Genomic DNA, 14343 nt, shown 5'->3' with positions numbered 1-14343 from the left:
CAGGGCCGCCTCCCACTCATGGCGGGCAATGCCTCATCCGCCGCGGCCACCACCTGCACCAGCGGCCCTCAGTGGCCTCCCTGTCCGAAGAAATCGCCCTGGCCTGCGGGCTGCCGGGCTCGGCCTGTTACCAAAGACAGGCCTTTGCTTTGTTTCTAAAATGATTGTTCCTTACAAACCTTCTTACTGTGTGAGAAAATAGCTAATTACTGACCTTCTTACTGTGTACAAAAAAATAGTCACTGAGCTGATGTTACAGATAGTAATAACAAGGAGACAACCAGAAGTAGTTAATCACTTCAAGGTTCTTCTATACGTCAAGTATATACTCCTGTACGAATTAGGACAGAGTTATGGCTACTTTAAAGAACATCCTTATTATCTTCAAGAAGTTGTCAAACTTACAGCAAACTTTTACTGTCCTGAGATGACTCAATGCCTTAAAAGGATAATGTGAGGAAGGGTCTCCTTACCCAAATGACCACCGAGACACTCACGCTTGCGCAGAAGTGTTTTGCCAACACAGCAAAATTTTATACACATGGGCAAAAGACTATTCGGTCATCCTAATGAATATGTAAGCCTAGGTGGAGTTATGTATTAGGTAGGCAGAATAATGAGAATATTTTGTGTATAAATAATGGGTGAATATCCCTAGTAAGGTGTGCTAGATTTGTGGGTTTTCCCCCTCGCACCCGACGTCGAATAAAGCAATATCTCCTTGTGTAATAATTACTAAATTGGCCAAGAATACAGAAGTACAGCATTGTTCACACATTAAGAATACTCATAAAATCAAGAGGCTTCTGAGGTAGAATACAGCTGCAGCTGACACACGAAGAATGCAACTTCTGCGATTCCCTGTACAAGGTTGTTTGCGAAACTACATGAGGGATGCAACGGAACGCGATTATTCCGTGGCCTTTCCTTGTGACGAATAGCAGATATGGGAACGAGATGGTACTACAGAACAGATAAGCTGCCTACTTGCTTACTATGAAACAGATAAGCGGCCTACTCGCTACCCAAGCCAACATTTCATCAAATTTTGATGAAATGCTGTCCTTTGTGTGAGCCTTCCTCATTACAATGTACCAAAACACACCTCCATCCCGGAGGCTACCCACCCCCAAGGTGCAACCACTCCTCCTTGAGTACACCAATCATAATAAAAGTATTTATGACTAAAGTCACTCAAACTCCACTTTGAAGATAAAAAAATAGTATAAAAATAGCCCGAGAGAGGGGGGATATTGGGGAAGACGCCATCGCGAACAAGCCAGGAGAACTCCATCAGTGACTTCTGGGACCAGTCGACGGGCTGAGCCTTTCTTACCCCCAATAGGAACGCCTTTGGGTAAGGCTTAGATTATACCGAGCGTTTCCTTGGGGAACTTAGAAATTTCTCTAGAGAATCTCTCTCCTACGTTTGTAGCCAGGCTGTATGGTTTATAACTTTGTTGTGCGTTTTGTATACTTAACAATGTCTTTATTTGCACGTGCTTTGCAGACAGTGTATTTATTGCTGGCAATCCTAAGAACCTCTATATCTGTTGTTAAAATAAACTGCACTGTTTAAGTAGCTAGTCGTTTCGGTTTCTCACTGAACACGACCAAAGACTCGGGAGTGGCCATGCTAGTTCATGAGCACGACTAGACTGAAGGTGCAGTCCACTATTAGTGTATCCAAATCGTAAGTTTCGTACATATGAAACGCGATTGGACTGATAGTCCTGGGGTGGGCCTGGACTGATAGTCCTGGGGTGGGCCAGGTGGGCTTAAACCTAGCCACACCTCGCCTCCCACCTCGGCGAGGAGTGTTAGAACGCAAGGGGGATTATCTTCTTCCAAAACCGCTTTGCCCCTTTTCACGCAACACTCCTCCCTAAACTACTTTTGGTTTCGAGGGCTTTTATTTCAGGTAACCGGCCGCCGGTGCCCTGCCGCCGGCGGCGCCTGGGCGGTGCGGTGCTGACAGGTGGCCGCTCCCCTTGCCGCGCCATCCCCGCTGGCTGCAAGGACGAGGCGGGGGGTCGGCCCTGACCGTCCCGAGGCAGGGAGAGGGACCAGAAGAGGAAGGAGGAGGAGGAGGAGGAGAAGGGGCGGGCAGCCCGCCCCAGTCCTGAATAATGTTTGTGAAGCAACGTGAGTAGCAGCCCCCCGCGGCAGCGGGGCTTGGCCCCGCTAAGCGAGAAGGGAGGCGCGGAGGGGGCCGGTGCCGCCGCCCGGTTCTGCCGGCGGGGCAGCACCGGCGCTTCGCTGCCGCCTTGCGCCTTCCTCGGATGGGTGCCCCGGAGCCGCCCCCCCGGGCCGGGGGAGCCGCGGGGAAGGGGCGGGAGGGCCGGTCCCGACGGCGTCCCCTGAGGCGAGCCGGGGCCGGGCCCGGGACGGCGGGGCTGGTGCGCGGCCGTGCGGCTGGGCCTTTGGCCAGCATCCGAAAACGGGTGGACACGCGGCTTTTTATGTTGAAATAATTTAAGTCCGAGTCTTAAATCTATTCATTTTTTTTCCTTCCTCCGTGAAGGACCTGCTGCCTACGGGTGGGTGTGTATGAGCGAGGTGTGGCAGCGCAGGGAGTTTTAGTCAGCTAAGCACAAAATAAAAAATGTTGTGGTTACGTTCAGTGCTTTAGTCGCTGTCAAGGGGCGAGCGGGTGCCTGAGGGAGAAAGGAAATTGGGAGCTGCTGTGGGGTGGGACTGCTCATCGCCGCCTTCTCCTTCTGCTCTTTTAACTGTCTTAAGTTTGTCTGAGCTTATGGCTGAGCTGCAGTTGTGTAGGGCTTTATGCATGTCTATGCACGTACTCAAAAAAAGAGTATATAAGTGCAGGATATGTAACCTCAGTATATCTAAGAGGTGCAGGTGGACCCAGCAGGCAGGGTCAACGCGGTCCCCCAGTGTCCTAGAATCCAAGGAAGCAAAACCAGAAGTTGGTTGATAGTGACAATATTTTGTGATGGTCTTGAGAATTAAGTACAAACTGCGCACAAGAGTTGGTAAGTGTCTTCCTTAAACTTTAAAAGGCATATTTTAGAAAGGTTTAAGCTGCCCAGGGAAGTGGTGGAGTTACCATCCCTGCAGGTATTTAAAAGACATGTAGATGCGGTGCTTAGGGGCATGGTTTAGTGGTAGGCTTGGCAGTGTTAGGTTCACGTTTGGCCTCAATGATCCTAAGGGTCTTTTCCGACCTAAATAATTCTAGGATTCTAAGAAGCTGGCAGTTGAAGTAAACTACAGACTATAATAACAGAAGTTAGACATTCTGTACTTCTACTTAGGTAAAATGCTGCGCTGTTAAGCCTATTTTACAATAGAGTTGCTCCATAGCGTTGATGAAAAACTGTAGAAAATCATTGTAAAGATAAACCTGGGAAGCCAACAACAGGAAAAGCAAAACAAAACCTGACTGAGGTCTCATAGACCTTTACAATACACCCCACCCCTCGAAAAAGTAATCACTGAAACTTTTACATAAACTTGTTGTAGTTTTCACTTAATTCTTCCTGGGTTTTGTCATTGAAACTTTTGACTGGAGCTCCTTTACTATTTAAGTAAGTAAATGTGCAAAAATCTGAATTTTTTTTTAATATTTAGAAAGAGAAAAAGTGAGTAAGTTTTATTCTGCTTGGTTCCTGCACCTTCCTTCTTTGTGGACATGAACTTTTTCAGTGTTCAAACTGAAACACGGTCCTTCCTTCACTGTATGAAGGAAATGTTGGAGTAATTTTCAGTATTATTTTAGTGCAAGTTTGCACCACTACTAGTGGTAGAATGAGACAGATTTCTCTTAGATTGAGGTAATAATTGGGAAATTTGTTACATCTCTGAAGTCTCATTATATTACTTTCTCAATCTTAATCCTTTGACAAAAAATATAGTAAGTTTCTCACAGTATCTTCCTTACAGTCACACAAATGCACACATTTATGACTCCTAAATTCAATGACACAGAAGATTTTAAGAGCTGAGATCAGTATCTTAAAAGGGTTTACTGTCCTCTCTTTTTTTCTTTTTATTTTTTTTATTCCTTTTTTTTCTGGTGCAGGAAATGAGAAACTGTGATTATTTACAGAAGAACCTTCAGTGTTCGTAATGATCTGCATTTGTCCTTGCTGAGGTTCAAGCGCTGGAGTACAGTTGTGCTTCATTTATGAAGGATGACTGGGTCAGAGAAGGCCACTTGCTACTTCTCTTGCTGTTATAAAGAATGGGGAGTTTAGGCAGCAGTACTATTCAGTGTTAGCTTTACCAGCCTCTGTTTTCTGTAGTGTTTTGGTTGGCTTTTTCTTTTTAAAGCTAGGTAGAATACCTATATAAGTGTTCTGTATTGAATATAGGAGTATAGGTATTCTATAGAATTGTATTCTATATAGAATTCTATATATGTATAGCTAGGAATAACCACATGCACAAATAGGGAGTAGCTAAAAAGGTAAAATCTTTGCAGGAAATCTGGTCTTTATGGTGGATTATAAATGGAACCTGAGTCAATAAAGTCTGCTCTTACGAAAAAAAGTCAAACTTCCTTCTGGCATGAAGAACCAGAAGTAGTGTCTCTGGAATGTGTGTGTTGGGCTACTGTGTCCATTCCACAGTAGAAGGCGCAAACCAGTTGGGCAGAATTCATGGGAGAGTGGTAAGACCTGCAAAACAGGACTTGAGGAGAACAAGTGAACAATCTGGCCTTATTCTAGAGAAGAGGTAGGGCAGAAATCTTCATATTTATGAAAGATACTTCCAAAAAGGAAAGGAATATCTTCTTGAGTGTAAATGGTTATAAGGAAGATTTAGGCTAGATAATACACAATATTTTCTAGCAGGTTGAGAAGGTGCATGTAATGGATATTTTTGGACATTGGTTCTGTTGTACTTGATTTTCAGGACTATGAAACTAAGAATTGTCATTTTTCATTTTAACAGACTTGTGTTGATGGACATGTTTCTTTAGAGATCATGAAGTATCTCAGGACATCAACACGTCAGGGTTTCATAATTACAGAGTGTTATTTCCTTGTTTAGCATTATAAATTAGGTGGTGCATTTCTCCTAGATGAGAAATGCATGCTAGCATTTCTGATGATGAGGAAGAGGAGATAGCCAATATGGAATTTATTTATATTTCTTCATTGTCAGGAAAATTGTGATTCCTGTTGTTTTTGTAGTGTGTAGATCCGCTGCTAATACAATCCATGGAAACTGTGATATAACTGAGAGAAGGTGAAACAGTCACTCTTGTCGTGTTTGAATGCAGTCAGAGCTCATTGTGTGAACGAGATGATTTGGCTTGTCTTCAGTGATTTTTACCCAGCATGTCAAAAGGGTGGATGGAGGGAGTTACTTCTGTGGTCAGTGTTTTAAACAATTCCTGTAGTGTGTGCCTGTCACAGAAAATCAATAGTAACTGCATACTACCTGTATAGTGATGTGTAGTACCTGGTACTTAAATTTTCAGAGTCAAAATCCTACTAGGATTAAGTTGAACGTCATGTTTCTTTGGAGTATTATGGGTGTGGATTGAGGGGAGTCTTGGGGAGAGTTTTCTGCTTGAAGATTGAGTTTTAGAAACAAAAGGCGTTGTCAGAGATGGGAACGCAACACTCAATTGCTGCATCTCCAAAGGCTGTGGTTAATGCAGTACATCAGAAATAAAATAACCAGTTTGTGTAGCAATGCCAGAGAAAATACAGACAAAATTTTGTGTGTTGCTGTGAAAACATCTTTGTCTCTTTCTTTTTTTTTTTTTTTTCTTTTTTCCTTTGGCAGATCTTGTGAAATTAGCAGGGCTCCTGTTGACATCGTTGGTTGCTTGGTACTTGGGATGCTTATTTGCTGTTCTTATACCCAAAGAGACAATAACAGTACCGATTGCATATCTTGAAGACATTGTCAAGAAACCAGTGTTGAAGGGTGTGTAGTGTATTTATTTTTTTTTCCTTATATTGTATCTAATGTTGTATATTTACATGCAGAATGACAAATCACTTATTAGATAACAAATGATGGTTTGGTATGTGCTATTGTAAGAATGCAGTTGGCTGTGTAATGTTAATTAGTGCAAGTCTGAACTATTCCTTAGAGACTATCTTTGAAGAAACACAATATCAGCCTATATTTGCCAGTATGCAAATATAATTAATTGAATAATAAGGGAAGAAAACCTTATTTGTTTGCTGGCATGTAAGCACAAAGCTTCAGCTTTGGTTCTGTCACATGTATTTTACAGTTATGGTAAACTGTTGAATAACTAACCAAGCTTTGTGATTAAATTCCCATTAGTTCTTTCCTCTAATCTGCCTGGGCAACTTAATGTGTATATTTTTCTCATTCTACGACTATGTTATCGCGCAAAAAAAGGCTTAAAATGAGAATGATAGTCATTAACTTCAGCCTATTGGTAAGAATCCTTCATCTCTCTAGCCCTTGTTTCCTGTTATATGAAATAGCACAAAATATTTACTAGATTCAAATCAGATCATGCTATATGGGGCATTTTTCCCTAGATAAGCTTGCTCTTGGTCCCAGTAGCTCTTCGAAATTCAAGGATATTTGAACAGGCAAACACGTGATAATGTTGCCATGATACTGGAAAACTGGCAGGATTGGCTTCTGTGAATTTATGTTTGAGCTTAGCATGTTGACATTAAGTGATTCTTTCCATGTGGAAATTGTTTATACATCCTCCAAGAAAACATTTTCTCATCTTTGTTGTTGTAGCCCCAGTCCCAAAAAGGCAGAAGTGTGATCACTGGTCTCCCTGCTCACCTGGGAACTATGCCTATCGGATTCTTAGTGGTGGTGGCACTGGAAGACTGGCTAAAATTTGTTTTGAGGATGATCTGTGAGTACTAGTCTAACTTTAAATCTAAGCAAGTGCTTAGTAGTGTGAAGAAGAATGTTTCATTTTGGTTCAGTAGCAGCAAGTAAGCTCCTACCGGCAGGCTCCTATTCTGGTGAGAGACTTCAGAATATATCTGACAGTATGTAACTCTCTTCTTTTTTTTCCTTTTTTTGTTTTTGGTTGTTTTGTGGTTGTTTTTTTTTTAATACTAATCTCAGATTATTTTCTTTGTTCCTCTACATAAGCTGCATTTAGCTGTTAGTTTCAAATATGATTTTTAATTTTCATGGTGCAGAATAGCCAGTTTGCAGTATGTTGAATGGTCAACAGCTTCTGAAAGTCAGGTTCTTTCATGGCTACTCAAACTGGACAGGTAGAGTGACTTCAAAACCTTGCAATGATTTTTTTTTTTTGTGTAGATATCATCCACACAGAATACGACCACAAAACCACATTTTATCTTAGTTTTTTTTCTACTGTATCTTTCTGGCTGCATTTGTATGAAGTACTTTCTTGATCTAACTCATTTTGAAAGAGTAGTGCATCATTGAAGGAAACTGACTGATATAATGTGTGAGATTTTTAAGCCATAGCTCTTGTTTACTACAAAGTCTTGAATTAAATAACTGAAGAAAACATGGACATCAGAAAGTGACTTAGCATTGGTAAATATAGCTTTGGATCAGAGCTTCTGAATGGATGCATTCTACTGATACTGTATTTATTTCGATTCTAGGCTTATAAGCGAAGAGAAGGGTAATGTTGGAAGAGGTATAAACATAGCCATTGTGAATTGTAAGTAAGAGATAAAATGTTGGAGACAGGCATACTTTTGTACTGCAATAATTTACAAAGATTCTTGGGGGAATTTTATTTTAGTTTGTTTGGTTTGGTTTGGTTTTTTACTAGCTAGTATGGAAGGAAAGGGAAAGGAAAAAATTGCAAACTTGATTCATGCTAAATGTAAGAAAAACAAATCTGAGAGATTTGAGAGAAATAATCTTCTGGATAAACAAAAGATACGTGTTCATAATCAGTATAAGAAAATAAGATGTGTACATAGAAGCAGTATATGTGTATTTTATTAGATAAAAGAACTGTTTCTCATGTAACATAGCAAAAATATCAATGATCTCCAACAGTAAGACTCAACTTTCAAGTTCAGTCCTTGATAAAAGATATCTACTGCCCCACTGGTAAGGGGCAAGCGGTAACTGAGAACTGCAGTTCTGCCTCAAGGTACAATCAAGTTACAAACCTTTTCCAGACTTGGTCAGTGGACAGAAAGACAAACTCAAAGCTTGATTAATATTGAACTGTTATTCTATGTCTTTGCTTATAGTAGGAGCTATTGGAAAGCAGAAGGTACAGTTTATTCCCGATCTGGAGGCACCATTTTAATTTAGATGAATAGGAATGGTGATGAAGTGCAGTGTATTCAGTAATGGATCCTGAGAGAAATGCATGCCTAAATGTCATGGGGGAGGGGAAGAAAGGGAGTTCAGATGCACGGTCAAGTTGACTTTGATCACAAAACACTTATGTTCCAGTTTTTTTTGTCTCAGTATTGCTAAGCAAGATCTTGACCTTGTCTAAACTTGCATGATTTTATTGAAGTCATTGGGTTAAATTACCATAGACAAGAATCTGATCCAAAATTTTTTTTCCCAGTTACCTACTGCATTTTTTTTCCAATAAGGAATCATAAAAACTTTACTGTTTGTAATAGGTAAACAGTAAAAAAAAGAGTTTTCAGCATGGATCTGTAGAGTAAGAGGGCAAATACTCATCCTGAATGCATAAGTAAGGTTATAGCAAATAGGAGCAGGGAACTAGCATTGTCTTTGCATCTGACATTAGTGGGGAAAGAGAAGTGATATATCAAATTTTACACATTTTTAAACAGCCATTTCCTTCATCACACATATAGTTGTTTTAGCTACACTTTAATCTCCATCTGCAGGTAAATCTGTCCATTATCGTGAAGCAATTTGTAGAGAGACATATTTTCTACATGTCCTCTAATTAAATCAGTCAAGCTAATGACTGTGCTCAATAAGTTTCCTGTGGCATCACACTTGTATTTTATTCCGTAGTAACTCTTCCTTCTCTGAACAAATATGGTCTTTTGTAAGAAGGAAGACAGAACTATTAAGGCCAAGCTAACAACACAGAGGAAAAGTGAAAGAATTGTGTGGATTTCCACGGCCTACAGCTTTCTGCATTTTTTTATGATCTCTGCTCATAAGCAGACCAGTTCTAGAATGCTGTTTTACCACAGACAGATTTTTGCCACCTTTTCTTCTCATCAGCATGATAAACCTGCCATTTAGAATCATAGAATGGTTTGAATCCTATGTTCAGAAGAATTTGCCTTCGTGATTTTATCGTATATGGATCAAAGATAAGGCAGAAATGAATCAGGAACTTCTCACTAGAAATGAGTTGATGCATTCTAAATGGAAAAGACCCTCTCACGTAGCAGGGGTATGGGTCTAGGATAACGAAAATCAATTAATTCAGTTGGCATAGATGTAGAAATTTGAAAAGTATTTCCAATTGTACATGTTTGTTTAAACAAAGATAGCCGTCTAAGCAGGATGCGTTCCTGTCTAAGTCAATGTGCTTTGGCAGGGGAGTTGGTCTAGAAGATCTCTGAAGTCCTACCATTCTGTGACTCTGTGTAATGATGAATATTGACCAAAATGTTTTGGAATGACTAATTGTTTGCATGCCCAATTTGTGATAGGGTAATGATGAGTGTTGAGTTTCTGTCCACTGAGATTCAAGTGGTATGAAAGCTTGCACATCTGAAACATTGTGCAGAATAGTATTAAACTCATTCAAATAGTTTTAGGCTGAACTAATTTTCCTATTTATGGTTGTGACCTAGTGTAGTATATATAAATATAAAAACATGGAAGCATACAGTAAACTGAATTCCTTCTTTAAAATATGAAATAATAAAAAATGATTTAGTCACATTTGATGATTCAGAGATTACATGAAAGAAAATATCCTGCCCAAATCTTAAATTTATGTTATTCCATATTCCTTCCGATTTAAAAACTTAAACAAAAGAAACCTCAGAATCACAATGATACGCAAAGTTAGAGATGCCTAGCTTTAGCTGAAAACACTGTGTATGCCGATTGAATGTAACAATTTTTGCTTACATTTACACAACTTTTTTTTTTAATTACAGATAAAACAGGAAAAGTTACATCAGCGCAATTTTTTGACATGTGGAAAGGAGGTAGGGAAAAGAGTGTGATAGAGGTTTTGTTAGTATTTCAGCATTAAGAAAGGACTTATATAATTATCCTGCTCTTTCAAATGACTATAATTTTATTATCGAAGGGGATTAGCTAGAAACAAACAGCTGTTTTCTTCATAAAATATGCTCTGGTCAGATCTCATGACAAATTTTGCCTGAAAAGGTGAATTTCTCCTGTTGGTTAAGAAATTAGTTGTCTTTTTTTTTTTTTAATGATCTTGCTGATTTTTTTTTTTATTGTCAAATTGTCATTTTTAAATTGTCTCTTTTTTTTCTCCATTATTTCAGTTTGGTAAGGAATAGCAGGAATAGCACTTAACCAGGTACCGCATCCGTATACTTCACTTAGCAAAATTCCTTTTCCAGGCATATTTTGTTCTGGTTTAGTTGTAAGATCATCATTGGAAATATAGTAGTCTGTCTTTTAACATCCCTTCACCTAGCTAGAAAGATGACCTTCTTTAAGAGTAGCTTTTAACACATTTTCCAAACTTTGAACCATAACAGTTTCCTTACCTATTAGTAAGGAGAAACAGAATGCTATGAGGCATTGGAAGCTGATTCTCTGACCACTTAAGAATGCTTGTGACTGACCTTATATGCATGAATAGAAATCACATTGGGACTAATTATGGGGCTACAATTTTATATACAGTATGTAGACTGTAATGTCTGTAATGTTACTTTTTTTTTTTGTATGGAAAACAAGTGTCTTGTGTATGTTTAGCAATCACAAAACCAATAAATAGCTTAGTGCTGCATATAGGCTGCCACTTACTGAAAGTGGGTGTACAGTGGGGTGTGTAATTCAGCTCTGCAGTTAGTGTGGTAGTAGGAAGCTCACGGAATAGCAATGTCTTCTCCTGGGCTATTCCATGCTTTCCTTGTGTGTATAATATTATGTGAGCTAAACATAAAAAACCATCTATATACTTACCTTGGGTGTAACAGGCTTTTGTAGAAGTCAGAATTATCTATGTTTACTACTGGGAAATGCAGATAAACCCATGCTTTCCTAGCCTTCAGTGAGAGCTAGCAGCTTTCTGCACTTTTCAGGATTAGGCCCTCTGCCTGTAAACAGAAGAATTGCCTAATTAGGTCTCACTTTGAATAGGCAAGGCCAAAAAATGAAAACAAGTTGAAAGTAGGTGGAATGTGGTATGTGTGTAATGAATAATCAATTGTGTTGGATTCAACAGACCACTCAGACGAGATGGTGACTTTCATTAAAAACGCACCAGAAGGGTCCCTCCTTTTGATGGTGACTCATGATGATGGAAGCACCCGGTAAGCAAGTTATTCATGACAGGCTACGGAACAGAGCAATGAATAGCTTGAAAATCGCCATTGCATAATGGTGTACAGGAATGGTAAATTTCATTCTGTAGTCAGGGTTGTTCTCTCCTTTCCTGCCTAAAAGGTTTTGATTCCATGTCCATTCAGTGCTTGCCCATATCCTGTATTTTGATGCTTACAAAGATAGATAGATAGTGTTGTATTTGTTTAAAAGCACCGGTTTTGCTCATAAAGGGCACTGCAGTTACCACTGGGTCACGACCTTCTATTAAGAAGGTATCCACACCTCCAATTATAATGTATCTAGTTTGCATTCCTTCTTGCATCTTCACCTGATTCAAGTGCTTTCATATCTGGAGTTCTTTTATTTGAATTCACGATATGGTAAGGGAAAGACTGGATAATTTCATAATGATAACATGATAAGCATTTGATGCCCTTGTCCTTATTTAAGAAGGGTTGAGATATCAAATAGTATTTTAGATACATTTTTCTTTCTGCTGTGCTGTTACAAACAGGGTGTATTAACATCAGGAATGTGGAGAAGATAAAAAAAGAATTTTGCTCTCTGAGTTTAATGGCTACTAAGACATCTCTCAGGATTTTTTAAACTTCTCATTGTTGTTTCTGCTGACCTGCTAATGTGAGGTGTGAATCAGCTGTGTTCTTCTTCAGGATTTTTCACATCCGGAATTTTTAACACTTTTTTTCACTAAATTTATCCTAGGCTGAAAGATGGTGCCAAAAAATTAGTAGAAGAGCTGGGAAGTAAAGAAATACAGAACATGAAGTTCAGGTCAAGCTGGGCTTTTATAGCTGCCAAAGGCTTCAAACTCCCAGACGATATCCAAAAAGAAAAGGTCAGGTTCATTTTATTTTCACTTTATATTTGCCTGCATATCAGGTATAACCTTCAGGTGCAGATTTTGTGTGTTAGCTATAATAGCTGTAGTCTCTATTCAGCAAGCCTCAGTTGTACAAAGCAAGTTCTCTAATGTGTCTCTAATGTTTGGATGTACAGTCCTGACTCCTACCACACCAGCCCTAAATCATCTGTAGACAAATTTCAGAAGTGACCGGCGATTCTAGAGAGTCTCAGTTTTGAAACGTCCAACCTAACATGCTGTACAGAGACTTACATTTTCTTCTGGAAGGACAAATTCCAAGGACTTGCTAAAAATAAAGACTGTTTTTATATGAAAATTGGGCTGTCTCAAGTTGGTTGTGCAAATACAGCAATGGTTGCATCATGAAACTTTTCTGAATAGCTTGCCCGCAGGCTTCAGGAGGACAAAAGATACCATTTTTATATCAAATTTCTGTTTGCATCTGTGACCTTGTTGTATTCGCTTTCTATAAGCCCAGTAGTGCTCATCTGTATGACAGAGAGGCAGACAGAAATGAGAAACCGAATGCAGAGGTCAGTTCCTTTGATGATACTGACTCCAAAGGCCTGTGAAACTTCCATAGGTTTGGTTTTTTTCCCAGAATATTGTTGCAATCTTCTTCACATTACAGAGCTTCTGCAGGAAAAAGGTATTCAATTTAGTGTATGTTATGACAGCCATCTGGGAAATAAATAAAGCACTCTGTGTTAGAGAGAAACTGGTGGAATCTTTACCTATTATGTCAAGCAAGATATGCAAAGTGCTACTTGGCTTCCCAGTCGCATCCCATTACCCCTTTCTGTTGTATGAAGTTTGACAATCTAATTTGTAAATGAAGAACCAAATAGTGATTTTTTTTTTTATTTTATTTTTTTTTTTAACAGATAAACCACTCTGACAAGAACAACAGATATGGTGGCTGGCCAGCTGAAATCCAAATAGAAGGCTGTATACCAAGAAACCTGATCTGAAAAAATGCATACCTCATTAATAAAGACGATTCTATATTTTTATATCAATCACTGTAGTAAATTGCCTCCAAAACCCAATAAGCATCTGAACACTAGTTGTAAAATAAGTCACTGACACAGTTTTTAACCTTTCTTTCGTCTGTGAGGCTTTACTCCTATCCAAAAACAAATAGGTATTTTGATGACAAGTGGAAATAAAATACTTTGTTTTGGAATTACCATGTTCAGGAAGTCAGTCGTAAAATACCATGATTTTTGAAAGTGAGTATACTTTGTCATTAGTAATTTTAGGGGGTTGGTTTTTTCGTTTGTTTGTTTTTAATGTAATAAGGCTTTTCTTTTGGTTCTCTTTAAAGACTAATATGCAAATAGAACTTAGTCTAAATTGTAATATAAAACTGCTAGCAATAAAGCAAATTGTTTTGATGTTACTTTATTAGTAACGTTGCTTCTCGTCAGAAAAAGTATGGAAATAGCAGTTAACATTTCTTGAGCTGGTTTTAGTGATTTTGACAGCATGGAATAGCAATGTAAACATCAAGTTACTTGAATTATTTTACTAAATTTAAGCTGCAAATCTACATGGCCCCCTGTACTCGGCACTGGTGAGGCCCCACCTCGAGTACTGCGTTTGGGCCCCTCACTACAAGAAGGACATTGAGGTGTTGGAGCATGTCCAGAGAAGGGCTACAAAGCTGGTGAGGGGTCTGGAGGACAAACCTTATGAGGAACAACTGAGGGAGCTGGGGTTGTTTAGCCTGGAGAAGAGGAGGCTGAGGGGAGACCTTATCACCCTCTACAACTACCTGAAAGGAGGTTGTAGAGAGATGGGGGCTGACCTCTTCTCCCTGGTGACAAGTGATAGGACGAGAGGAAATGGGTTCAAGTTATGTCAGGGGAGGTTTAGACTGGATATTAGGAAACATTTTTTCACTGAAAGGGTTATTAAACATTGGAATAGGCTGCCCAGGGAGGTGGTGGATTCACCATCCCTGGAGGCGTTTAAAAAAAGGGTAGATGTGGTACTTAGGGACATGGTTTAGAAGTGGCTTTTGTCAGGGTAGGTTAATGGTT

At 39.3% G+C, this 14343-nt stretch overlaps 1 protein-coding gene across 2 annotated transcripts; it reads left to right on the top strand.

The window, feature by feature from the left end:
* The first annotated feature begins 2015 nt into the window (after positions 1-2015).
* FAM3B (FAM3 metabolism regulating signaling molecule B) lies at positions 2016-13666 on the top strand. 2 transcript variants are annotated; one of them, XM_054223335.1, is made up of 8 exons: positions 2016-2145; positions 5764-5907; positions 6715-6838; positions 7575-7633; positions 10044-10094; positions 11315-11402; positions 12139-12271; positions 13183-13666. In XM_054223335.1, exons 1-8 carry the CDS (start codon positions 2130-2132, stop codon positions 13267-13269), a joined length of 702 nt encoding a protein of 233 aa, XP_054079310.1. In that variant the 5' UTR covers positions 2016-2129; the 3' UTR covers positions 13270-13666. The 2 variants fall into 2 exon arrangements, with proteins under 2 accessions (XP_054079310.1, XP_054079320.1); XM_054223345.1 differs by lacking the exon at positions 10044-10094.
* Positions 13667-14343: the final 677 nt, after the last annotated feature.

Source organism: Rissa tridactyla, chromosome 1 (assembly GCF_028500815.1).
Source record: "Rissa tridactyla isolate bRisTri1 chromosome 1, bRisTri1.patW.cur.20221130, whole genome shotgun sequence".
NCBI lineage: Eukaryota > Metazoa > Chordata > Aves > Charadriiformes > Laridae > Rissa > Rissa tridactyla.
This window is presented reverse-complemented; position numbering and strand designations above follow the sequence as displayed.

Bases quoted from the DNA above. Each gene is read 5' to 3' on its own strand.
- FAM3B (XM_054223335.1), top strand. The intron at 6,839-7,574 runs GTGAGTACTAGT...TTTCGATTCTAG, and splicing joins ATTTGTTTTGAGGATGATCT to GCTTATAAGCGAAGAGAAGG. The intron at 12,272-13,182 runs GTCAGGTTCATT...TTTTTTTAACAG, and splicing joins ACGATATCCAAAAAGAAAAG to ATAAACCACTCTGACAAGAA.